Source organism: Pseudophryne corroboree, chromosome 4, assembly GCF_028390025.1.
Source record: "Pseudophryne corroboree isolate aPseCor3 chromosome 4, aPseCor3.hap2, whole genome shotgun sequence".
In the NCBI taxonomy this organism is placed as follows: Eukaryota; Metazoa; Chordata; class Amphibia; order Anura; family Myobatrachidae; genus Pseudophryne; species Pseudophryne corroboree.
The window spans coordinates 202,912,759-202,940,534 of NC_086447.1; the positions used below are offsets into that span (position 1 = coordinate 202,912,759).

A 27,776-nucleotide genomic window follows, 5' to 3' on the forward strand; every position below is an offset into this window, starting at 1 on the left:
GGAGGGGCATAGAGGGAGGAGCCAGCCCACACTCTCAAACTCTTAGTGCCAATGGCTCCTAGTGGACCCGTCTGTACCCCATGGTACTAAAGTGGACCCCAGCATCCTCTATGGACTACCAGAAAAGGATTTACCGGTAGTTAATTAAAATCCTTTTTTTTTTTTTTTTTTTGCAGTCCTGCGTTCGCATAGTCGCCGCAAAGAGTGGAGGGTATTTTAGCTGTGCAAGTGTGCGATCTCATGTGTAGCAGAGGTGTACAAACTGATTTTGTGCAGTCTCTGAGTAACCCAGGACTTACTCAGCCGCTGCGATCACTTCAGCTTTTCCGGGACTGGAATTGATCTCTGACACCCGCCCTGCAAACGCTTGGGAACGCCTGCTTTTTTTCCAGACACTCCATGAGAACGGTCAGTTGACACCCACGAATGCCTTCTTCCTGTCAATCTCCTTGCGATCGCCTGTTCAAACATCTGCCGCACAAAGCTATCGCTGAGCGGCGATCCGCTTTGTACCCGTGCAACGCACCTGCGCATTGCGGTGTATATGCATGCGCAGTTTGGACCTGATCGGCCGCTGTGCGAAAACGCACAACAGTGATCAGGTCTGAATTGCCCCCTGTATTTAGCTCCACTAGAGTCGCACATAATTTGCCCATATTGACATAGCTCCACCTTATTTTCCATGCCACCACTTGCAGCCATTTTTTTAGATTAAAACGTGCACCAGTTTTATAGACATCATTTCCATGCCGAGTATTTCGGACACATGCCCACATGTTATAGTCCTGGCCAAGGTGAACATCCCGATGTCCTACGCCAGTCATATTCTCACAAAGTTATATTCTGTATGTTTTTAGTCTAATACCCACACACACAATTTAGCCATGTACCAGCCTCATTTCCCCCTCACCGCATTTTCTCATACTTGCCCATTTGTCCTTCTCTTGTTTGTGACCAGGATAAAGGTGGGTACACATTGTGCGATATCGCACAGTGTGTTCCCTTCCCTCCCGGGCCGCCCAACATAGGGCCTGATTCAGCATAATTGCAAAACAAAATCTTGTAACATGTAACCATAAAAAAAAATTGGCGTTTGATATTCCATGCGGAACAAACTACACGAAGAGCAAATATAAAATTTTGGAATAGAAAAAAAATGGAAAATCAACCGCCAATTGTACTGTGTTTTTGTGAATTTGTCATTTTTATTAGGTCCCTCACCAGAGATATAAGAGGTCAATTTAGGTGAAAAACTAGCAATTTCAAAGTGCTCTAATAAAAAAAAGTAGACAAGATATCTAACTCAAATTTTTTAGGGCCAAATCTTTAAGTATATAGCTAATTCCCAAAAAAATTACAGCTCTGAAATAATGGGGCAGATGTATTAAGCCTCGAGAAGTGCTAAAGCAGTGAGAAGTGGAAGGTGATAACGCACCAGCCAATCATTACAGGTTTGAAAAATGACAATTAGGAGCTGATTGGTTGGTACGTTATCCCCTTCCACTAATCACTGCTTTATCACTTCTCCATGCTTAATACATCTGCCCCTTTATTCCTTCCCACTGAAATACGATCCAAAAAGACTTTTTTTTTTTAAATCTGACAATCAACTTTGGCCTTAAATTTCAGTCATAAGTAAGTGAGGTAGGGAATGGTTTTGACAAAAAATGTAACTTGTAATTTGCTGAAAATTGTTTTTTATCCCAGCTTTCGATGACGTTTCTGAGCTGAGATATTGCATTTTCCCCAAACGTCCGAAGCAGTCAAAAATGTCGGTGGCTGCCATCTTCATATTAAAGTAAATAAAGTAATGGTGGTTTCTGACTACTAACTTATAGGGGTCATCACACAAAAAAAACCCCAAAAAAACAGCAAATGGCCAAGGGACCAATTCATTTAATTCTGGACCATTTGATATGGATTGACCATATCAAATGCACCTTAAGACCACCATCTAGTATGTACTATGTAGTGTCAAAGCAGAGGAAGCTGTCTACAAATAAAATCACAGGAGGCTTCAGGTTGTGGAACAGAAATTGTCATATTGAAATTGCACCAAATCTATTGTATCAGCAACTGTGAGATCTCTTGGCTTCATGTTGGGATATCAGAATAGGATTGTCCTGCATTCCCACAGGCCATAGTTAGACCATTCTGATCTATTGTATAAACTGCTGTGTTAATACATTAATGTATTGACACTGAAAACATGTTGGTATTCTTACCTTATGAATTTTTGGCACTCAGTTGACAAAGCAAAATGTGGCAGTATAGTTTCCCTTTTTTCATTACGTTCTGTTCTTCAAAGCTAATTATGTATATTTCTTTTTCATCCACTAGGGGTCACTGGAGTACTCTTGGGATATGGACGGCTTTAGCAAGAACAGGGCACTGAATATTTAAATTTAGAACTCTCCTCCCCTCCATATCCCAGAGTACCTCAGTGTTTTTTCTGTGCTCACAGCACTAACAAGGCTTGTGTGGGGCTCTCACACTTTTCTTTGAATATTTTTTGATTTTACTTTTTCATTTTTACCTTTTTATTACAACTTAAGCACATCCCTTCCCAGTTTCTACTAAAAACGTGGGTCCGGGATAGTGCCCGCTGCGCAGAGGCAGCACATGGCGTGTCGGTCCTCACAAAGAGCACCCTCACTGCCACACGCAGCTCACTCACTGACCTGCAAGAGCTGGACGGAGCTTACAGACAGAAGCCCCGTCGCAGCCCTCCCTACAGGAGACAAGGTATGCTGGGGGGAACGGGGCGGTCAGCGCAGGCTGCCGCCCCGCTGTGTGGGGTCCGTGTTCATCACTGCCACCCGCACCCGCCACTACTACAGCCCGCCCAGCCGCTCTGTCCGCCCTGTACGGGGCTCAGCGTCTGCTCACAGGCCCGCCCCAGCCGCTGCGACCGCCGCATAACAGCCGCTCACACTAGCGCCGCCAATAGCCGCTACACGCCGCTCCGGCCCGACGCACCCCGTTCATACGCCGGCCCCGTTCATACACTCTCCAGAACGCGTTCCCCGCCTCCCTGCATTGACTCCGGGGTCCCGCTTCCCGGCAACCGCTCCCCGCTGAGACGCATCGCTACACGGAGCACTGGGGGAGGGGGGAGGAGATCACAGGCAGCGCTGCTGCAAGGGTGAAATATGGACTACATAACAGGCTGCCATATTATATATGCTGCATAGGTTATATTTCTCTATCGTCCTAAGTGGATGCTGGGGTTCCTGAAAGGACCATGGGGAATAGCGGCTCCGCAGGAGACAGGGCACAAAAGTAAAGCTTTTACAGGTCAGGTGGTGTGTACTGGCTCCTCCCCCTATGACCCTCCTCCAGACTCCAGTTAGATTTTTGTGCCCGGCCGAGAAGGGTGCAATTCTAGGTGGCTCTCATAAAGAGCTGCTTAGAGAGTTTAGCTTAGGTTTTTTATTTTACAGTGATTCCTGCTGGCAACAGGATCACTGCAACGAGGGACAGAGGGGAGAAGAAGTGAACTCACCTGCGTGCAGGATGGATTGGCTTCTTGGCTACTGGACATGAAGCTCCAGAGGGACGATCACAGGTACAGCCTGGATGGTCACCGGAGCCACGCCGCCGGCCCCCTCACAGATGCTGAAGCAAGAAGAGGTCCAGAATCGGCGGCTGAAGACTCCTGCAGTCTTCTTAAGGTAGCGCACAGCACTGCAGCTGTGCGCCATTTTCCTCTCAGCACACTTCACACGGCAGTCACTGAGGGTGCAGGGCGCTGGGGGGGGGCGCCCTGGGAGGCAAATGAAAACCTTTAAAAAGGCTAAAAATACCTCACATATAGCCCCAGAGGCTATATGGAGATATTTACCCCTGCCTAAATGTACTAAATAGCGGGAGACGAGCCCGCCGAAAAAGGGGCGGGGCCTATCTCCTCAGCACACGGCGCCATTTTCTGTCACAGCTCCGCTGGTCAGGAAGGCTCCCAGGTCTCTCCCCTGCACTGCACTACAGAAACAGGGTATAACAGAGAGGGGGGGCAGAATAAATGGCAATATATTAATATAAAAGCAGCTATAAGGGAGCACTTAATCATAAGGCTATCCCTGTCATATATAGCGCTTTTGGTGTGTGCTGGCAGACTCTCCCTCTGTCTCCCCAAAGGGCTAGTGGGTCCTGTCTTCGTATAGAGCATTCCCTGTGTGTCTGCTGTGTGTCGGTACGTGTGTGTCGACATGTATGAGGACGTTATTGGTGTGGAGGCGGAGCAATTGCCAAATATGAGGATGTCACCTCCTAGGGGGTCGACACCAGAATGGATGCCTTTATTTGTGGAATTACGGGATAGCGTCAACTCGCTTAAGCAGTCGTTTGCCGACATGAGGCGGCCGGACACTCAATTAGTGTCTGTCCAGGCGCCTCAAACACCGTCAGGGGCTGTAAAACGTCCCTTGCCTCAGTCGGTCGACACAGACCCAGACACAGGCACTGATTCCGGTGGTGAAGGTGACGAATCAACCGTATTTTCCAGTAGGGCCACACGTTATATGATTTTGGCAATAAAGGAGATGTTACATTTAGCTGATACTACAGGTACCACTAAACAGGGTATTATGTGGGGTGTGAAAAAACTACCAGTAGTTTTACCGAATCAGAAGAATTAAATGACGTGTGTGATGAAGCGTGGGGTGCCCCGATAAAAAACTGCTAATTTCAAAGAAGTTATTGGCTTTATACCCTTTCCCGCCAGAGGTTAGGGAGCGCTGGGAAACACCTCCTAGGGTGGACAAAGCGCTAACACGCTTATCAAAACAAGTGGCGTTACCCTCTCCTGAGACGGACGCACTTAAAGATCCATCAGATAGGAGGATGGAAAATATCCAAAAAGGTATATACACACATGCAGGTGTTATACTACGACCAGCTATTGCGACTGCCTGGATGTGCAGTGCTGGGGTAGTTTGGTCAGAGTCCCTGATCGAAAATATTGATACCCTGGACAGGGACAATATTTTACTGTCGTTAGAACAAATAAAGGATGCATTTCTTTATATGCGTGATGCACAGAGAGATATCTGCACACTGGCATCACGGGTAAGTGCTATGTCCATTTCGGCCAGAAGAGCTTTATGGACACGACAGTGGACAGGCGATGCGTAGAGGAGTTATTTGAGGTCGGTCTATCGGATTGGTGGCCACGGCTACGGCCGGGAAATCCACCTTTCTACCTCAAGTCACTCCCCAACAGAAAAAGGCACCGACCTTTCAACCGCAGCCCTTTCGTTCCTTTAAAAATAAGAGAGCAAAGGGCTATTCATATCTGCCACGAGGCAGAGGACGAGGGAAGAGACAGCAACAGGCAGCTCCTTCCCAGGAACAGAAGCCCTCCCCGGCTTCTACAAAAGCCTCAGCATGACGCTGGGGCTTCGCAAGCGGACTCGGGGGCGGTAGGCGGTCGTCTCAAAAATTACAGCGCGCAGTGGGCTCACTCGCAGGTAAATCCCTGGATCCTGCAGATAATATCTCAGGGGTACAGGTTGAAATTAGAGACAGAGCCACCTCGCCGTTTCCTGAAGTCTGCTTTACCAACGTCCCCCTCAGAAGGGGAGACGGTTTTGGAAGCCATTCACAAGCTGTATTCTCAGCAGGTGATAGTCAAGGTACCTCTTCTACAACAAGGGAAGGGGTATTATTCCACTCTATTTGTGGTACCGAAGCCGGATGGCTCGGTAAGGCCTATTCTAAATCTGAAGTCCTTGAACCTATACATAAAGAAGTTCAAGTTCAAGATGGAGTCACTCAGAGCAGTGATAGCGAACCTGGAAGAAGGGGACTTTATGGTATCCTTGGACATCAAGGATGCGTATCTCCACGTTCCAATTACCCCTCACACCAGGGGTACCTCAGGTTCGTTGTACAAAACTGTCACTATCAGTTTCAGACGCTGCCGTTTGGTTTGTCCACGGCACCTCGGGTCTTTACAAAGGTAATGGCCGAGATAATATTTCTTCTTCGAAGAAAAGGCGTATTAATTATCCCATACTTGGACGATCTCCTAATAAGGGCAAGGTCCAGAGAACAGCTAGAGATGGGTTTAGCACTATCTCAAGAGGTGCTAAAGCAGCACGGATGGATTCTGAATATTCCAAAATCCCAATTAATGCCGACAACTCGTCTGCTGTTCCTGGGGATGATTCTGGACACAGTTCAGAAAAAGGTTTTTCTTCCCGAAGAAAAAGCCAAGGAGTTATCTGACCTGGTCAGGAACCTCCTAAAACCAGGAAAGGTGTCTGTACATCAATGCACAAGAGTCCTGGGAAAAAATGGTAGCTTCTTACGAAGCAATCCCTTTCGGCAGATTCCATGCAAAGGGATCTGTTGGACAAATGGTCAGGGTCGCATCTTCAGATGCACCTGCGGATAACCCTGTCGCCGAGGACAAGGGTATTCCTTCTGTGGTGGTTGCAGGAGGCTCATCTATTGGAGGGCCGCAGATTCGGCATGCAGGATTGGATCCTGGTGACCACGGATGCCAGCCTGAGAGGCTGGGGAGCAGTCACACAGGGAAGAAATTTCCAGGGAGTGTGGTCGAGCCTGAAAAAGTCTCTTCACATAAGCATTCTGGAACTAAGAGCAATCTACAATGCTCTAAGCCAGGCGGAACCTCTGCTTCAAGGAAGACCGGTGTTGATCCAGTCGGACAACATCACGGCAGTCGCCCATGTAAACAGACAGGGCGGCACAAGAAGCAGGAGGGCAATGGCAGAAGCTGCCAGGATCCTTCGCTGGGCGGAGAATCACGTGATAGCACTGTCAGCAGTATTCATCCCGGGCGTGGACAACTGGGAAGCAGACTTCCTCAGCAGACACGACCTTCACCCGGGAGAGTGGGGACTTCATCCAGAAGTTTTCCACATGCTATTAAACCGTTGGGTAAAACCAATGGTGGACATGATGGCGTCTCGCCTCAACAAAACACTGGACAGGTATTGCGCCAGGTCAAGAGATCCGCAGGCAATAGCTGTGGACGCGCTGGTAACACCTTGGGTGTACCAGTCGGTATATGTGTTTCCTCCTCTGCCTCTCATACCAAAGGTATTGAGGATTATACGGCAAAGAGGAGTAAGACTAGTGGCTCCGGATTGGCCAAGAAGGACTTGGTACCCGGAACTTCAAGAGATGGTCACGGACGATCCGTGGCCTCTACTTCTGAGAAGGGACCTGCTTCAGCGGGGTCCTTGTCTTTTTCAAGACTTACCGCGGCTGCGTTTGACGGCATGGCGTTGAATGCCAGATCCTAAAAGGAAAAGGCATTCCAGAAGAAGTCATTCCTACCTTGATAAAGGCAAGGAAGGAAGTCACCGCGAAGCATTATCGCCGTATTTGGCGAAAATATGTTGCGTGGTGCGAGCAGCGGAGTGCTCCGATGGAGGAATTTCAACTGGGTCGTTTTCCTACATTTCCTGCAATCAGGATTGTCTATGGGTCTCAAATTGGGATCTATTAAGGTTCAAATTTCGGCCCTATCAATATTCTTCCACAAAGAATTGGCCTCAGTCCCTGAGGTCCAGATTTTTATCAAAGGAGTACTGCATATACAGCCTCCTGTGGTGCCTAAGGTGGCACCGTGGGATCTAAATGTAGTTTTAGATTTCCTCAAATCCAATTGGTTTGAACCACTAAAGAATGTGGATTTGAAATATCTCACATGGAAAGTGACTATGTTACTGGCCCTGGCTTCGGCCGGGAGAGTATCTGAACTGGCGGCTTTGTCTTATAAAAGCCCTTATATAATTTTCCATTCGACATAGGGCAGAGCTGCGGACGCGTCCGCATTTTCTCCCTAAGGTGGTATCAGCGTTTCACCTGAACCAGCCTATTGTAGTGCCTGCGGCTACAGACGACTTGAAGGACTCCAAGTTGTTGGACGTTGTCAGAGCCTTAAAAATATACATTTAAAGGACGGCTGGAGTCAGAAAATCTGACTCGCTGTTTATACTGTATGCACCCAACAAGTTGGGTGCACCTGCTTCTAAGCAGTCGATTGCTCGTTGGTTTTGTAACAAAATTCAACTTGTACATTCTGTGGCAGGCCTGCCACAGCCTAAATCTGTTAAGGCCCATTCCGCAAGGAAGGTGGGCTCATCTTGGGCGGCTGCCCGAGGGGTCTCGGCATTACAACTCTGCCGAGCAGCTACGTGGTCAGGGGAGAACACGTTTGTAAATTTTTACAAATTTGATACCCTGGCAAAGGAGGACCTGGAGTTCTCTCATTCGGTGCTGCAGAGTCATCCGCACTCTCCCGCCCGTTTGGGAGCTTTGGTATAATCCCCATGGTCCTTTCAGGAACCCCAGCATCCACTTAGGACGATAGAGAAAATAAGAATTTACTTACCGATAATTCTATTTCTCGGAGTCCGTAGTGGATGCTGGGCGCCCATCCCAAGTGCGGATTATCTGCAATAGTTGTACATAGTTATTGTTAACTAATTCGGGTTATTGTTTAGGAAGCCATCTTTCAGAGGCTCCTCTGTTATCATACTGTTAACTGGGTTTAGATCACAAGTTGTACGGTGTGATTGGTGTGGCTGGTATGAGTCTTACCCGGGATTCAAAATCCTCCCTTATTGTGTACGCTCGTCCGGGCACAGTACCTAACTGGAGTCTGGAGGAGGGTCATAGGGGGAGGAGCCAGTACACACCACCTGACCTGTAAAAGCTTTACTTTTGTGCCCTGTCTCCTGCGGAGCCGCTATTCCCCATGGTCCTTTCAGGAACCCCAGCATCCACTACGGACTCCGAGAAATAGAATTATCGGTAAGTAAATTCTTATTTAATAGGCTTTTAAGCCTATATTAAATCCACAGTCAGGTACAGGTTATAAAGTCATGTATTGTAACCTGCACTGTGATTACAAGTGTAAGCATGGTATGGATGCCATTTTAACCATGCTTCCTGTTTCTTCCAGTTTGTGATTCCAGAACGTTCCTGTCCTACATCTCTACTCCACCGGATGGCGCAGGGGTGTTGGTGGGAATTTTAGATCAGGTTTCATATAGTGCTGGCCACGTGCCCTGCACTTCGGACATATATATATATGTATATTACATGAGTCGTGCAAGTGTCTGTCTTTGTATATTGTATTGTCTGTCTGCATAATGAATACGGCACCAGCAAAGACTAAAAATTCACTGCAATGTCTGTACATGGATCTACCACATGTACAGTATGTTTTGTCGGTTTCTACTCCGGAAGCCGGTTTCATCCCAGGACCCTCCATGGTCTATGTTAGCAAATGTAATAGCTGGGTTGAAATCAGAATTGGCCGCCGCTCGACACGAGCAGGAAGCGGCAAGGTCTGAGTCTCGGGTGAGACCACCAGAACTACCGACGGGTTCTCGGCTTTTGCAAAGGTCCAAGTCCACTTTGGGTACAAGGGATAAATTTAATTTGTCTTATGATTTACCAGTTTCTGCTATGTTGCAGTCTGACGATTCTATGCCAGACCTCACTGCGCAAGATAAGGGTGAGGAGGGCGAATTAGAACAGCAGTCAGATAGTGCAGATTTTGCCAGCGCAAGCATTGATAATCTCATCAGGCCAGTGCGTCAGTCTCTGAAGTTTACAGAGACTACGGAGCCTCTGCCATATGATACAGTCGTATTTACTAACCGACAGAGATCTCCAGTGTGTATACCTGTTTCGGAATCTCTTAAAAACATGTTATTATACACACGGAAAAACCGGATAACCGGTTCTATACCTCGCCCATTTAAGTCTAGTTACACGTTTCCACAGCCAGTGACATCTACATGGGAGAATCCGCCATTGGGTGGATTCGTCTGTGTCAAAACTTATAAAGACCCTTCAGACCGTGAAATAGAAGGGCATTTGGGTAACTAAGGCGCTAATGGTATTGATAACAGAACTCAAGTCTGCCCTACATGACTATCACCTTATACTTCTCGCTACTCAAATCTGAGCAGCTGCTAAGTATCTATGTACAGCTTCTCCTGCCGGCTGTCAGCTCACTACTCGCCTTTCATCGTCGCTAGTTACAGCAGGACGAGCACTCTGGCTGCGTTCTTGGCAAGCGGAGTCAGAGGTCAAAAGAATACGGTGGCGTGAAGTTGTTGGTCCTAAATTGGCCAAATGGGTTTCTGAGGCCACGGGGGGACAGTCTGTTTTCCTACCATTGCCTCCAACGGTACCTAGACGGAAATGCTCTAGGCCGGCGTTCAAATCCTTTAGACCTCAGGCCTTTCAAGGCCGTGGTACAGCAACAGCCACGCCTGGTAGACGAGGTCAAGGATGTGGTTTCCAACAAACCATCACCATTCGTCAGGACGCTAAGGTCACCGACAAGCCAGTGGCAGGACGGGATTTCCAGTTGTGGGAGCACGCCTTCAGACGTTCCATTTGGCAGGGTTCCAGATCTCCACAGTTAGGTGGATCTGCAATTTACTGTTAAAAGAAAGTATAGCTGTCTCCCGCCACTGCGGTTTTTCAAGACAAGACTTCCTCTGTCGGACGACAAGAGGGCGGTTCGGCAAGTTGCCATTCAGTCTCTGCTGCATTCAGCAGTTTTGATTCCGGTCTCTGTCCGCCAACAAGGTCAGGGTTATTATTCCAGTCTATTTGGGGGACCAAAGCCGGATGGCTCTGTCAGGCCAATATTGAACTTAAAGGGTCTCAATCAGTACGTCACTTACTCCGGGGTAAAGATGGGATTTCTGCGGTCAGTAATTGCAGGTTTAGAGCCACAGGAATTTATCATTGCGCTAGATCTCCAGGATGCGTACTTACACATTCCGATTTGGCCACCTCATCAGAGGTTCTTGCGTTTTGCGATACGGCAGAACCATTACCAGTTTCAGGCTCTACCGTTTGGCCTCTCGTCAGCGCCTCGGGTATTCACCAAAGTGATGTCTGTGATGATAGCTCATCTCAGATCCCTGGGAGGGATGATAGTTCCGTACTTGGACGATCTGCTCGTCGAAGCTCCGTCTCAACAGATGCGCCTCCAACATGCGTTGCTAACGTACAATGTACTAGTTCAGCACGGTTGGATTGTCAACTTCAAGAAAGCACATCTAATTCCGTCTCAACGACTTCAATTCCTAGGTATGATTCTCGATACGGTAAATCAAAGAATTTACCTACCAGAACAGGAAGTACAGATTATTCCTCATCTGGTACAATTAGTGCTCAAGCCACGCACCGTCTAGGTACATTTGTGCATTCGCCTCTTAGGCACAATGGTGGCGGCTTTCGAAGCGCTTCAGTTCGGAAGATTTCACTCACGTCCTTTTCAGCTGGATGTGCTCGCACTGTGGTCGGGCTCGCATCTGCAGCTTCACCACAGGGTGAGGTTGTCGCCACGGGCAAGGGTATCTCTTCTCTGGTGGCTCAAAGTACACAATCTAACCGCAGGGAAACGGTTTGGCGCCTGGAATTGGATAATTCTAACGACAGACGCGAGTCTCAGAGGTTGGGGAGCTGTAGTTCAAATTTGTCAGCTCCAGGGTCTCTGGGCGGATCACGGAAGATTGCTGTCTATAAATGTCCTGGAACTCCGTGCAATTTACAATGCGCTACGACAAGCGGTGCACATGCTTCGGTCTCAGACTGTCCAGGTGCAGTCAGACAATGCGACGTCGGTCGCATACATCAACAAACAAGGAGGAACGAGAAGCCGCATGGCAATGCGGGAAGTAGCTCGAATCCTCAATTGGGCCGAGCATCACCAAGTGATATTGTCGGCAGTGTTCATTCAGGGAGTGGACTACTGGGAGGCGGATTATCTCAACCGTCGGGATTTTCATCCAGGAGAATGGGCATTAAATCCAGATGTGTTGGTCCAGAGGTGGGGTTACCCTTAAGTGGACCTGACGGCGTCTCGCCACAATCACCAAACGCCCCAGTATGTGTCCAGAACGCGAGATCCAAAGGCAGTGGCGGTGGATGCTCTCACAATCGCGTGGCCGTACAGCCTCGTGTATCTGTTTCCACTGTTTCCGCTGCTCCCTCTGTTGCTAAAACGGATCAAAAGAGAGTCCGCCACAGTCATACTAGTGGCGCCTCATTGGCCTCGGAGAGCTTGGTTTTCGGATCTCCGCGGCCTACTCGCAGACTATCCTTGGCCGCTCCCTCTTCGTCCGGACCTGTTACAACAGGGTCCGTTCCTTTACCCCGATTTAGCGCGACTGCGTTTGATGGGGTGGCTGTTGAGACCGCCCTCTTATGAAGAGAGGGCATTCCAGAATCGGTTATACCAACCATGTTACGAGCTAGGAAGCCGGTTACGGTAGCTTATTATTACAGAATTTGGCGTGCCTATATGGGTTGGTGTGAAGCTCGGAAGTTTCCGACATCATCTTTCAAGTTATCCCGTCTCTTGTTATTTCTACAGACGGGGTTAGATGGAGGACTGCGTTTATCTACACTAAAAGTGCAGGTATCTGCTTTGTCAGTTTGCTTTCAAAGACGATTGGCTCTATTGCCGTCTGTACACACTTTTCTGCAAGGTGTCCTCAGAGTACAGCCTCTATTCATTCCACCTACAGCGCCATGGGACTTGAATCTGGTTTTAGAGTTCTTACAGTCTTCATATTTTGAACCCTTACAACAAGTGGATATTAAGTTTCTCACTTGGAAAAAATTTTTCTCCTAGCCTTAGCTTCGGCAAGGCGTGTTTCAGATTTGGGTGCCTTGTCATGCAAGCCACCGTATTTGGTATTTCCTGATGACAGAGCGGAACTTCGGACAAATCCCGCTTTCTTACCAAAGGTGGTGTCATCTTTTCACTTCAATCAACCAATAGTAGTTCCTGTGTTAACAGGAGATTCTGGAACTTTGGATGCAGTACGCGCACTACGCGTTTATGTATCCCGAACATCTACAGTTCGTAAGACGGATACGTTGTTTGTTCTCTATAATGCGGCCAAGATGGGTTGGCCAGCTTCTCAGCAGACCTTGTCCAGATGGATTAAACTGACCATACGTCAGGCTTGCCTTCATGCTAGGTTACAGCCGCCTACATCACTAACAGCTCATTCCACACGTTCTGTGGGATCTTCATGGGCAGCCGGTCGTGGGGCTTCTCCAACGCAGCTTTGCCGTGCGGCTACATGGTCATCAGTGCACACATTTGTGCGCTGTTACAAGTTTGATACGTTTGCGGCATCAGCATCTCGTTTTGGCCGCCTAGTGTTACAGGTGTCAAACAGCTCTCCCGCCCATGGGGGAAGCTTTGGTACGTCCCAAGAGTACTCCAGTGACCCCTAGTGGATGAAAAAGAAAATAGGATTTTGGTACTTACCAGGTAAATCCTTTTCTTTGCATCCATAGGGGGCACTGGATGCCCACCCAGAGCAGTTTTACCTGGTTTGTGGTAAGTTCCGGGGATCTTATGGTAACACGTTCTCACCAACTGGTTCGAAGTTTCAAGTTCTATCGGTTATGGTGTCAACTGTGTAGTTGTCAGTAACGTTATGTGTCAACTTTATTGTTGTCCGTTATGTTACATGTAATTCTCCATTGTCAACCTCTATCGCTCCTGTTCGGCTCAGTAAAAAACACTGAGGTACTCTGGGATATGGAGGGGAGGAGAGTTCTAAATTTAAATATTCAGTGCCCTGTTCTTGCTAAAGCCGTCCATATCCCAAGAGTACTCCAGTGCCCCCTATGGATGCAAAGAAAAGGATTTACCTGGTAAGTTCCAAAATCCTATTTTTATGTTCCTAGAATTATTGTAATGACCATAGGTTTTAATAGATGACAAATGATAAGCACTAATCAATTCAGCCTTTGTTTTCACAGCCCTAGCAAGATCTTTACCTGATGCAGACCCTACAAATGGTAAATCCAGTGTAAAGCGTAGGATGGAAACCAGCGACTCGGACAGCTGTGAGGGCAGGCACCGGGAAAAGAAAGTTTGTAAAGGTTTTCACACAACTTAAAACTGCACATGGCGTTTGTGTGTCAGTCAGGCTGATGCGTCCATGTATGTCTGTGTATACCATATATAGCTATCAATCAGTTGTTGGTCCCCAGAACACCTTTGATTTAATAAGTTATGCATCGTACTGTAGAATATAGAAAATGTTTTAGTCCCCTCCTGCAAGCATTTAGATTTTGCAATTAGTTGCACAACTTCCAAAAGGAACCACTAGTTAGATTAATTTGATATGCAACACTTGTATATCTGTGTGCAACCTAGCCTGTATATGTACAGTGCCTTGCTAAAGTCTTCACCCCCTTTGGCTTTGTACCTGTTTTTGTTACATTACAACCTGTAATTTAATTTCTCTTTCATCCATCTGGGGGACGCTGCGCACTTACTGATGGTTAGCGTGTGTGGGAAAGGAGTTTGGCACAGAACCTATAAAAACTCACTCCTCCCCCCTCTAACCCCTCCCATCTCCAGCCTGACTAACAAGTGCCTCAGTTTTAGTTTTGTGCCTGAGGAGTACATGCACATATTTTTTGGGCTATAGATTTTAGTTCGGTTTCTTTTTGTTTAATTTCAGTTTTCTTATATACTTTGTCCCTGTATACAGGTGACAAGTATAGTAGGAGTTAGTTATGGAATTTCCCACTCTACAGGGCCTCTAGGAAGCCGCCATACTAAGTCACTGGGGCTTACTTATTCCGGTACTGAGATCCGAGGAGGCAGTGTCCAGGTAGGACAGCCACAACCTGCCTGGGCAGTGTTGGGCTGTTACTCCAATTAATATGTGTATAGCTGTCAGTTTGAGTTCACTGCATGTGTGTTATAGCGCTTGTATAAGGACACGTATTAAGGGGTGCGCTTATGTGTTTCTCCACTGTCCGGTGCATCACTTCAGGGTGGCAGCGGACCTTTTGTTTGTAAGAGCTAACGGAGCGGTTCAGTCCTTTTCCAGAAGGGACTGGAGGGCGCAGAGGTCCGTTTCCTGAAGGGTCGGTAGCCGCGGCGAGACGAAGGAAGGAGGTGACGTCTACCAGCCTTGCACTTCCCACCCAACAGCATCTTCCCACCTGCCTTCCTCATTTTGTGGGGGCGGGATTGAGCTGCATGCGCCATCTCCTCCACAATGACTGAAGGGACACAGCGGGGGATGATGCGCAGCACACGCTTATACACAGGGATCCAGCATCTCACCCTGTTTAGTACAGGCGGGGAACAGCAAATAGCAAGTATTGCAGTGACCCTGTATTATTGTACAGCTGTTTCCAATGTTGTGGAGCTAGTTTAGTTAATCTAGGCTCTAGGTTAGTCACTCTGTGATTTATACAGGCGGGGTACATATTACAACACATAATTAGAGGGTAATTCTATTATAGATTTAAGTCTAAGACTAGTGTATTTTCTTATTGTTTACTTAATGGGCCACTGGTAGGATTTTAACAGAGAATGGCCAGTAAACTGGACAAATCTACTAAAGGGAAAGCAGGCTCAGCTGTGTATTTTGCCTGTTCTCAGTGTGGCTTCAGACTTTCAAAAGGTAGCACGGATCCAGGTCCTATCTGCACTACATGCTCAGTGACACCTGTTGTAGAGCAGCCTGGTGGGTCTACAGATCAGTCTATTCCTCTGTGGGCCAGGAACATGGCCGATGCTATTGGTGACTTGCGTCCGTCCCAGTCAGGTACTGATTCAGGTCAATCTGCTGAGGAGCCACCATGGGTAAGAAATATGGGCAAGTGCCTTTCGGACTAGGCACAGTCTATTAACAAAATTGTCACTGCTTCGGGCTCAGCCGCCACTAGGCGACGCCATTCGCTGCCCGCTATCACCTTCCCAGGAGAGGAGTTAGATTCAGTAGCCACCCCTCTGGAAGAAGTTGAACTGGATTCTGAGTGTGAGGATACTTCCGCTTGGGAAGAAGAGGAGTTGTCTACAAGCTCAGGTGTCAGGTTATTGATGGCATACGTCAGACTCTTAATCTTCAAGATACGGTAGAGGCGGAGACTTCGACAGCCTTTTTCAAGCGACAGAAAAGACATGTAGCTGTCTTTCCTTCATATACGTATTTTGCTGATATTTTGAAAGAACCTTGGCTTAAGCAGGATTTACGCTTTCAGGCTTCTAAAAAAATTGAGATTTCTATATCCTTTTGCAGAGGAGGACACAAAATTCTGGGAAACTGCTCCGAAGGTGGATGCTCCTATTTCTCATTTGGCAAAGGTAATCCCTTTGGTAAAATCAGTGACGTTGAAAGATCCAACAGATAGGAAGATTGAGGAGATTCTTAAATCCATGTTCGCCTTATCAGGTGTTTCTCTGCGTCCAGTTCTCGCTGGTGCCTGGGTCCTTAAGGCTGTAGACCACTGGCTAGCTCAAGTGGTATCTGGCATGCAGTCTGATGACCCATCGGAGGGTCTGACTAAAGGACTTTGTCTTCCCTTAAAGGACAAGTCTCAGCATTGTTGGTACTTTTTCAGAAAAGATTGGCTCTCGTCCCGGAGGTCCAGACATTGCTTCAAGGTATAATCAGGATTCAACCTCCATTTGTTCCTCCGGTTCCCCCATGGGATTTAAATTTGGTTCTTCAGGCCTTCCAGAAGCCTCCGTAGGAGCCACTGGAAACTGTTGAATTGCAGTTTCTTACTCTGAAGGTGGTTTTTCTTTTGGCCATTGCTTCGGCCAGACGTGTTTCAGAGTTAGCAGCGCTTTCTTGCTGACCACCTTTGTTGGCTTTTCACGAAGATCAAGTGGGCTTACATACGAAGCCTTCCTTCCTTGCCAAAAGTTGTCGGCTTTCCATATGAATCCGGACATAGTACTTCCAGCGTTTGTTCCAGAGTCTTCTGGAACGGATTGTCATTTGGCGTTATTGGATGTTATTCGGGCCCTATGCATTTATTCGTCCCATACAGAGTCTATTCGCCATACAGATACCTTGTTGGTTTTGATTGATGCACCCAAACGTGGCTGGCCGGCCTCAAAAAATCACGGTGGCGCATTGGGTAACCTCTGCTATTCGGCAGGACTATGTTTCTTCGGCATGACCTGTTTCTGACTCCTTGAGGACTCATTCAACTAGGGCTGTTGGAGCATCCTGGGCTGTTCGCGGTGGTGTTTCGGTTGAGCAGCTGTGTAGAGCTGCAACTTGGTCTTCCGTGCATACTTTCACCAAGTTTTACAGTTTTCATGCTTTGGATTGGAGACTGCCTCTGTTGGGCGTCAAATTTTGCAGATGGCTATGCAGTCTGTTTCTCCCTCCTCTATTTAGCTTGCTTTGGGAAATCCCATCAATAAGTGTGCAGCGTCCCCCAAATGGATGAAAGAGAAATAGGGATTTTTGTTTACTTACCGTAAAATCTTTCTCTGATTCCATCTGGGGGACGCTGCGATCCCTCCCATATTTTTGTCTGGTTTATTGGTTCTATTCTGTTCTGCCTCTTCCGGCTTTGCTTAACGTTACCTGAGGTAACTTGCTGGTCAGGCTGGAGATGGGAGGGGTGCCAAACTACCTTCCCACACACTCTAACCATCAGTAAGTGTGCAGCGTCCCCCAGATGGAATCAGAGAGAGATTTTATGGCAAGTAAACAAAAATCCCTATTTCTCTTACGTCCTAGAGGATGCTGGGGACTCCAAAAGGACCATGGGGTATAGACGGGATCCGCAGGAGCTTGGGCACACTGAAAAGACTTAAACTGGGTGTGAACTGGCTGCTCCCTCTATGCCCCTCTTCCAGACCTCAGTTAGACTTTGGGACCAGGACTGACTGGACACTCACTAGGGGAGCTCTCCTGAGTTTCTCTGGAAAATACTTTGTTGGGTTTTTTATTTTCAGGGAGACCTGCTGGCTACAGGCTCCCTGCATCGTGGGACTGAGGGGAGAGAAGCAGGACCTACTTCTTCTTAGTTTAAAGGCCTGCTTCTCGGCTACTGGACACCATTTAGCTCCAGAGGGTTCGATCACTTGGTGCGCCTAGCTGCTCGTTCCCGGAGCCACGCCGTCACCCCCCTCACAGAAGACAGAAGTCGGGTGAGTATGAAAAGACCAGAAGACTTAAGGACGGCTGAAGACTTCAGTAAAGGTACAGCGCAGTGGCAACGCTGCGCTCCATGCTCCCACACACATTTCCTCCAGCACACAGGGTGCAGGGCGCTGGGGGGGCGCCCTGGGCAGCATGTTACTGGGTCTTCTGGGGCCGGCAGATGTTTGTTCGGTGCATCTACACCGTTTTCGGGACCCCCGCCGGCATTTTCTTAAGTTTGAATTTGGCGGGCTGAAGCGCGCCGGGAGGGGGCGGAGCTTAGCCGCGCGGCTCACTGGTGCCATTTTCTCCACGTGTGCAGGCAGGAGACGCTGGTCTGGGACCTCCACGAGCTCCATCAGAGTAACGGGGAGCTTATCGGGAGGGGGGGACACAGTAGCTGGTGCATATTTGGTTAATTGGGCAGTGCTGGTACATATATTTTTCCTTGGTGGGATATATGGGCGCTCGAGTCTTAGCTGGCATACTCCCTCTGTGCTTCTCTGTCCGGGTTTCCTTGTGGACCTGTCCCCTACTGAGGCATTGTATGTGTGGGTCGATACTAGGTGTCGACATGTCTGAGGCTGAATATTATTCACCGGAGGAGGTTTTGGGGGAGGCAGATGTGGGTATGGAGTTGGCTCTGTCGACGCAGCCGACACCTGACTTACTTGCACTGTTGAATACAATTAATTCTAATGTCACTTCTTTATCGAAGAGATTAGATAAATCTGAATCACAGACACAGGTGTGGAAAAAATCCATGGAGGATGCTTTATCACAGGTACAGACCCCGTCGTGGTCGATAAAGAGGCCGTTCACTCAAGTGGTAGATACGGATACCGACACGGATTCTGAATCTGATGTCGACTTCACTGAGGCTCCTTTACACCCTAGATTAGTTAAGAGTATTCAGTACATGATTGTGGCTATAAAAGATGTGTTACGCATTTCTGAGGAACCTGCAGTACAGGAAACAAGGATTTGCTTGTTTAAGGAGAAAAAACCTGAGTTTCCCCCCCCTCATGAGATGAATGCTCTTTGTGAAAAGGCTTGGGAGTCGCCAGACAAGAAGTGGCAGATTCCCAAGAGGATTTACATGGCGTATCCTTTTCCATCAGTTGATAGGGGAAAATGGGAGGCGTCTCCTAATGTTGATAAAGCTTTATCTCGTTTGTCTAAAAAGGTGGCGCTCCCGTCTCCTGACACGGCAGCTCTCAAGGATCCGGCGGATCGCAAGCTGGAGACGTCTCTAAAGTCCATTTTCGCTAATACGGGTGCATTGCTCAGACCTGCTGTGGCGTCGGTATGGGTGAGTAGTGCTATTGCTAAATGGGCTGAGAATTTAGCTTCTGATATGGATACCCTTGATAAAGATACTGTTCTTTTAACTCTTGGTTATATCAAGGACGCTGCAGATTACCTGAAGGATGCGGCGAGGGATGTTGGTCTCTTGGGATCAAGAGCCAATGCCATGTCGATTTCGGCCAGAAGGGCGCTGTGGATACATCAATGGAATGTTGACGCGGATTCCAAGAGGGCTATGGAAGCATTACCCTTCAAAGGTAATGTCCTGTTTGGGGAAGGCTTGGCGGACCTGGTGTCTACCGCGACAGCGGGTAAGTCCTCGTTTCTTCCCTATGTTCCCACACAACCCACAAAAAGCCACAACATCAGCAGATGCAGTCCTTTCGTCCAAATAAATACAGGCGAGGAAAGGGTTCGTCCTTTCTCGCTTCAAAAGGTAGAGGAAGGGGAAAGAAGTCGCCTGCGGCGTCAGGCGCCCAGGACCAGAAGTCCACCCCTGCCGCTACCAAGTCCACCGCATGACGCTGGGGCTTCCCTGGGGGAGTCCGTCTGCAGTTCTTCAGTCGGGTCTGGGTTTAATCGGACTTGGATCCGTGGGTTCTAGAGATTTTATCTCAGGGCTACAGGCTGGAGTTTCAGGAGACGCCCCCTCACCGGTTTTTCATGTCGACCCTGCCAGTGTCTCTTCCCGACGGTGGTCGTGCTGGCAGCAATACAAAAGTTGTGTCTTCAGAGGGTCATTGTTCCCGTTCCCCCGTCTCAACGGGGGGAGGGGTTCTACTCGAGCCTCTTTGTGGTGCCGAAACCGGACGGTTCGGTCAGACCGATTCTGAACCTAAAATCCCTCAATCCATACTTGAAAGTTTTCAAGTTCAAGATGGAATCTCTTCGAGCGGTGATTGCCAGCCTAGAAGGGGGGGATTTTATGGCGTCAGTGGACATAAAGGATGCCTACTTACACGTCCCAATTTATCCTCCGCATCAGGCTTTCCTAAGGTTTGCGATACAGGATTCTCATTACCAATTTCAGACGTTGCCGTTTGGGCTTTCCACGGCCCCGAGGATTTTCACCAAGGTCATGGCGGAGATGATGGTTCTCCTTCGCAGGCAAGGGGTTACAATTATCCCGTACTTGGACGATCTCCTGATAAAAGCCAGGTCCAAGGAACGTTTGCTGAGGAGTGTGAGTTTGGTACTGTTGGTGCTCCGGCAGCACAGTTGGGTGCTGAATTTGCCGAAATCTCAGTTGATTCCGGCCACTCGGCTGTCGTTTCTGGGCATGATTCTGGACACGGAGTTACGAAGAGTATTTCTTCCAGAAGAAAAAGCTCTAGAACTGCAGTCAATGGTCAGGGAACTTCTGCGGCCGAAGTCTGTGTCCATCCATCAATGTACTCGGGTTCTGGGGAAAATGGTTGTGGCGTACGAAGCCATTCCGTTTGGCAGGTTTCATGCCCGGGTGTTTCAGTGGGATTTGCTGAGCAAATGGTCCGGGTCTCACCTGCGCATGCACCGGAAGATAAGTCTATCTCCCAGAGCCAGGATTTCTCTCCTGTGGTGGATGCAAAGTTCTCGCCTCCTGGAAGGTCGCCGGTTCGGTATCCTGGACTGGGTGCTTCTGACAACAGATGCAAGTCTCCGGGGCTGGGGCGCAGTCACCCAAGGAAGGAACTTCCAGGGAAAATGGTCGCTCCAGGAAGCTTGTCTTCACATCAATGTTCTCGAGTTAACGGCCATTTACAACGGCCTGCAACAAGCAAGAAGCCTTCTTCGGGGTCGACCTGTCCTGGTACAGTCAGACAACATCACAGCGGTAGCACATATAAACCGTCAAGGCGGAACAAGGAGCAGAGCGGCAATGGCGGAGGCCACAAGAATCCTTCGCTGGGCGGAACAACACGTGAGTGCTCTGTCAGCAGTCTTCCTACCGGGAGTGGACAACTGGGAAGCAGATTTCCTCAGCAGACACGATCTCCATCCGGGAGAGTGGGCTCTCTTCACCAAGAGGTATTTGCAGAGGTGACAAAGCGTTGGGGAATTCCGTTAATCGACATGATGGCGTCTCGTCTCAACAAGAAGCTTCCGAGGTATTGTTCCAGGTCCAGAGACCCCCAGGCAAGTGCAGTGGACGCCCTGGTGTCTCCGTGGGTGTTCAGGTCGGTGTATGTATTCCCTCCGCTTCCTCTCATTCCAAAGGTACTGGTGATCATTCGACGAGCAAGGGTTCAGGCGATTCTCGTCGTTCCAGATTGGCCAAGAAGGGCCTGGTACCCGGATCTTCAGGAGTTACTGGTGGAAGACCCTTGGCCACTTCCTCTGAGAGAGGACCTGTTGTTGCAGGGTCCATGCGTGTTTCCAGACTTACCGCGGCTGCGTTTGACGGCATGGAAGTTGAGCGCCAGATCTTAGCTCGTAAGGGTATTCCTGGGGAAGTCATTCCCACTCTCATTAAGGCTAGGAAGGAGGTTACGGCGAAACATTATCACCGTATTTGGAGAAAGTATGTTTCCTGGTGTGAGACCAAAATGGCTCCTGCGGAAGAGTTTCATTTGGGTCGCTTTCTCCATTTTTTGCAGGCAGGTGTAGATGCGGGCCTAAAATTGGGCTCCATCAAGGTACAGATCTCGGCTTTGTCTATTTTCTTTCAAAAGGAATTAGCTGTCCTCCCAGAGGTTCAGACTTTTCTGAAAGGAGTAATGCATATCAATCCTCCGTTTGTGCCTCCTGTGGCTCCATGGGATCTTGACGTGGTCTTACAGTTTCTCATGTCTTCCTGGTTTGAGCCTTTGCATAAGGTTGAGTTGAAGTTTCTCACTTGGAAGGTAGTCATGCTGTTGGCGCTGGCGTCTGCCAGGAGGGTGTCAGAATTGGCAGCTTTATCTCATAAGAGCCCGTATTTGATTTTTCATTCTGATAGGGTAGAATTGCGGACTCGTCAACAATTTTTGCCGAAGGTGGTGTCTTCGTTTCATATTAACCAACCTATTGTGGTGCAGGTGGCTACGGAGGCTGGGGCGGTTCCAAAGTCTCTGGATGTGGTGAGAGCTTTGAGGATCTACGTCGCCAGAACAGCTGTTGCCAGGAAAACTGAGGCGCTGTTTGTCCTGTATGCTTCTAACAAGATTGGTCATCCTGCTTCAAAACAGACTATTGCACGCTGGATTTGTAGTACGATCCAGCAGGCTCATTCTTCGGCCGGGCTACCCGTGCCGAAGTCCGTAAAAGCTCTTTCTACCAGAAAGGTGGGCTCGTCTTGGGCGGCTGCCCGAGGCGTATCGGCTTTACAGCTTTGCCGTGCAGCCACCTGGTCAGGGGCAAACACTTTTGCCAAGTTCTATAAGTTTGATACCCTAGCTGATGAGGACCTTACGTTTGCTCAGTCGGTGCTGCAGAGTCGTCCGCACTCTCCCGCCCGGTCTGGAGCTTTGGTATAGACCCCATGGTCCTTTTGGAGTCCCCAGCATCCTCTAGGACATAAGAGAAAATAGGATTTTGGTACTAACCGATAAATCCTTTTCTCCTAGTCCGTAGAGGATGCTGGGCGCCCATCCCAGTGCGGACTGTTACTGGCAATGTTTTCGTGTTGGTTAACTTGGTTTCTACACGGGTAGTGTATTTCTGGTTTTCAGCTTGTTGCTGTTGTTATTTCATACAGTTATCTGGTTTACTATTACTCCGGTGATACGGTATGTTTGTGGTGTGGGCTGGTATGTTTGTAGCCCTTAGTTTACACAAAAATCCTTTCCTCGAAATGTCCGTCTCTCCTGGGCACAGTTCCTATAACTGAGGTCTGGAGGAGGGGCATAGAGGGAGGAGCCAGTTCACACCCAGTTTAAGTCTTTTCAGTGTGCCCAAGCTCCTGTGGATCCCGTCTATACCCCATGGTCCTTTTGGAGTCCCCAGCATCCTCTACGGACTAGGAGAAAAGGAATTATCGGTAAGTACCAAAATCCTATTTTTTATTTTAATCTGAATTTTATGTGATGGATATGCACAAAATAGTCTAAGTTGGTGAAGTGAAATGAGAGAAATTTAGATAAAAAAGAATTTTTATAAATAAATGTAAAAATTGGTATGTGCATCTCCCTTTGCTGTGAAGCCCCTCAAAAGTTCTGGTGCAACCAATTACCTTCAGAAGTCACATAATTAGTGAAATGAAGTCCACCTGTGTGCAATCTAAGTGTCACATGATTTGTCAGTATAAACACACCTTTTCTGAAAGTCCCCAGAGGCTGCAACACCACTAAGCAAGAGGCATCACACCATGAAGACAAAGGAGCTCTCCAAACAAGTCACGGACAAAGTTAAGTACAAGTCAGGGTTGGGTTATAAAAATAAAAAATCCAAATCTTTGATGATCCCCCGGAGCACCATCAAATCCATCATCTACAAATGGAAAGAACTTGGTACCACAACAAACCTGCCAAGAGAGGGCCGGCCACCAAAACTCAGACCGGGCAAGGAGGGTATTTATCAGAGAGGCAGCACAGAGACCAAAGGTAACCCTGAAGGAGCTGCAGAGTTCCACAGCAGAGACTGGTGTATCTGCGCATGTGATGACAATAAGCCGTACACTCCATAGAGCTGGGCTTTTTTGATAGTGGCCAGAAAATAGCCATTACTTAGTGTTAAAAATAAGAGAGCACGTTGTGAGTTTGCCAAAAGACATGTGGATGACTTTCCAAATGTATGGAGGAAGGTGCACTGGTCCGATGAGACTAAAATTTAACTTTTCGGCCACCAAGAAAAACGCTATGTCTGGTGCAAACCCAACACATCCCATCACCCCAAGAACACCATCCCCATAGTGAAATATGGTGGTGACAGCATCATGCTGTGGGAATGTTTTTCAGCAGCAGGGACTGGGAAACTGTTTCGAGTCGAGGGAAAGATGGATGGTGCTAAATACAGGGATATTCTTGAGCAAAACCCGTTTCAGTCTGCCTGTGATTTGAGACTGGGACGGAGGTTCACCTTCCAACAGGACAATGACCCGAAGCATACTGCTAAAGCAACACTCGAGTGGTTTAAGGGGAAACCTTTAAATGTGTTGGAATGGCCCAGTCAAAGCTCAGATCTCAATCCAATTGAGAATCTGTGGTCAGACTTGAAGATTGCTGTTCACAAATGGAAACCATCCAACATGAAGGAGCTGGAGCAGTTTTGCCTTGAGGAATGGGCAAAAATCCCAGTGGCAAGATGTGGCAAGCTCATAGACACTTATCCAAAGCGACTTGCAGCTGTAATTGCCGCAAAAGGTGGCTCTACAAAGTACTGACTTTAGGGGGGTGAATAATTAGGCATGCTGAAGTTTTCTGTTATTTTGTCCTGTGTGTTTGATTTTTTATTTATTTATTGTGAAGCAAAGTTGTAGCCATGTTCTGTGAATGAAATGATGCAAACCTTCAAACAATCCATTTTAATTCCAGGTTGTGAGGCAACAAAACATGAAAAATGCAAAGGGGGGGGGTGAATACTTTAGCGCAAGGCGCTGTAGCACAATGAAACTTGGAGTAATAAAATCTGCTGCATTTTAGCACTTCTTATACAGATTCAGAGACGCACCCAGATATACAAGAGTTGCATATCAAATTAGCACAGCCTCCTGGTGCGTCCTAATCTTATCACATTGCAAGCAGGGGGGGAGAATTCAATTAGACACCATATTTCAGCCGTCAAAAAAACTGACCTATTTTGCACCCGAAAACTCCTCTATTTTCGTGCTGCCGTGATCGCAATAAGAAAAAACAGGATTCTTGAGCATTTCTTTTTTTCTGTCCGCCACTAGGGGACACTGGCACAACTTCAATACCGTAGGGTAATGATGGTGGCTTACAGGGAGCTGGCACTTTAAATAATCTAAGAAGTGAAACAGGCTACTCCCCCTCTATCCCCCATCATCCCTCTGTTTTTGAATTTGTGCCGAGGGAGCCGGTCACTGCTGACTGAGCTCCAGCTCAGTCTATATTTGCTTTCATTTATTTAGCTTCTTTATTCATGGGACATGGTTCCCTCAGCCTCAGGAACCCTTTGCCACTTATATGAGAAGTGAGGTCCGGGTTACATACTAGCAGCGTCAAGCTGCACAAGGAGAACAGCGCTTAACCTGAGAAGCACTGTTAATCCCAAGATAGCCGCATCCTGAGGCTCCAGTTGGGTGAGTGATCCTCCTTGTGTGAGGCACTGTGCGGAGCACACGTCCAGCGCAGCGGCGTCCCCCACATTCCCTCCTCTCCCCACTGGCTATGACTGGCTGCGGCAGCGGCGCAGTCTCCATTACACTGCCGTGCTCACAGTACACAGCGCGGCAGTGTGGGTGAGTGAGCCTCCTTGTGTGGGGTACTGTGCATGAGTGGCCGCGGCGTGGTCTCCACTGCAGTGCCACGCTGACAGTACACAGCACGGCAGCATAGCTCACTCAGTGCAGGACAGAGGGAGTTTACAGTAGAGGTTAGTGAAGCGGATCCGTGGTAAGCAGCGGATCTGGGGGCTAAGGCGCAGGGCATTTAACTAGAACGCAGACAGCATCTGGAGCACCTGGTGAGTTGGGTGCAGCCAAAAGCGGGTTTTCTCTGACGTCCTAAGTGGATGCTGGGACTCCGTAAGGACCATGGGGATTAGCGGCTCCGCAGGAGACTGGGCACACCTAAAGAAAGCTTTAGGACTACCTGGTGTGCACTGGCTCCTCCCCCTATGACCCTCCTCCAGACCTCAGTTAGATTTCTGTGCCCGGCTGAGCTGGATGCACACTAGGGGCTCTCCTGAGCTCCTAGAAAGAAAGTATATTTAGGTTTTTTATTTTACAGTGAGATCTGCTGGCAACAGACTCACTGCACCGAGGGACTAAGGGGAGAAGAAGCGAACCTACCTAACTGGTGGTAGCTTGGGCTTTCTGGGCTACTGGACACCATTAGCTCCAGAGGGATCGACCGCATGGAACCGGCCATTGATGTTCGGTCCCGGAGCCGCGCCGCCGGCCCCCTTACAGAGCCAGAAGCAAGAAGAGTCCGGAAAATCGGCGGCAGAAGACATCAGTCTTCACCAAGGTAGCGCACAGCACTGCAGCTGTGCGCCATTGCTCCTCATACACACTTCACACTCCGGTCACTGAGGGTGCAGGGCGCTGGGGGGGGGGCGCCCTGAGCAGCAATAAAAACACCTTGGCTGGCAAATATATCACATTATATAGCCAGATTCCATAAAAAAGCGGGAGAAAAGTTCGTGAAAAAGGGGCGGAGCTATCTCCCTCAGCACACTGGCGCCATTTTCTCTTCACAGTGCAGCTGGAAGAAAGCTCCCCAGGCTCTCCCCTGTAGTTTTCAGGCTCAAAGGGTTAAAAAGAGAGGGGAGGCACTAAATTTAGGCGCAATATATGTATACAAGCAGCTATTGGGGGGGGGAAATCACTCAGTTATAGTGTTAATCCCTGCATTATATAGCGCTCTGGTGTGTGCTGGCATACTCTCTCTCTATCTCACCAAAGGACTTTGTGGGGTCCTGTCCTCCGTCAGAGCATTCCCTGTGTGTGTGCGGTGTGTCGGTACGGCTGTGTCGACATGTTGGATGAGGAAGGTTATGTGGAGGCGGAGCAGAGGCCGATAAATGGGATGTCGCCCCCTGTGGGGCCGACACCAGAGTGGATGGATAAGTGGATGGTATTAACCGACAATGTCAACTCCTTACATAAAAGGCTGGATGACGTAACAGCTGTGGGACAGCCGGCTTCTCAGCCCGCGCCTGCCCAGGCGTCTCAAAGGCCATCAGGGGCTCAGAAAAACGCCCGTTACCTCAGATGGCAGACACAGATGTCGACACGGAGTCTGACTCCAGTGTCGACGAGGTTGAGACATATACACAATCCACTAGGAACATCCGTTACATGATCTCGGCAATGAAAAATGTGTTACGCATTTCTGACATGAACCCAAGTACCACATAAAAGGGGTTTTATTTTTGGGGAGAAAAAGCAGCCAGTGTTTTGTTCCCCCATCAGATGAGTGAATGAAGTGTGTGAAAAAGCGTGGGTTCCTCCGATAAACTGGTAATTTCTAAAAAGTTACTGATGTCGTACCCTTTCCCGCCAGAGGATAGGTCACGTTGGGAGATATCCCTTAGGGTGGATAAGGCGCTCACACGTCTGTCAAAAAAGGTGGCACTGCGGTTTTAGGATACGGCCACCTTGAGGCAGCCTGCTGATAAAAAGCAGGAGGCTATCCTGAAGTCTGTATATACACACTCAGGTTATATACTGAGACCTGCAATTGCCTCAGCATAAATAGTGCTGCTGCAGCGTGGTCTGATACCCTGTCAGATAATATTAATACTCTAAGACAGGGATAATATTTTGCTAACATAGAGCATATTAAAGACGTCGTATTATATATAAAGGATGCACAGAGGGATATTTGCCGGCTGGCATCCAGAATTAATGTAATGTCCATTCTGCCAGGAGGGTATTAGAAACCCGGCAGTGGACAGGTGATGCTGCCTGTAAAAGGCACTTGGAGATTCTGCCTTACAAGG

General features: G+C 48.4%; 1 protein-coding gene across 3 annotated transcripts in view; it reads left to right on the forward strand.

The window, feature by feature from the left end:
- Window positions 1–27,776, forward strand: part of ILKAP (ILK associated serine/threonine phosphatase) — a 165,637-nt gene that overhangs the window by 103,235 nt on the left and 34,626 nt on the right. For all 3 annotated transcript variants that reach the window (XM_063915800.1, XM_063915797.1, XM_063915798.1), the window contains exon 2: window positions 13,795–13,917. In XM_063915800.1, coding sequence (XP_063771870.1) covers window positions 13,795–13,917 — 123 coding nt within the window. The remainder of the gene's footprint in view (window positions 1–13,794; window positions 13,918–27,776) is intronic.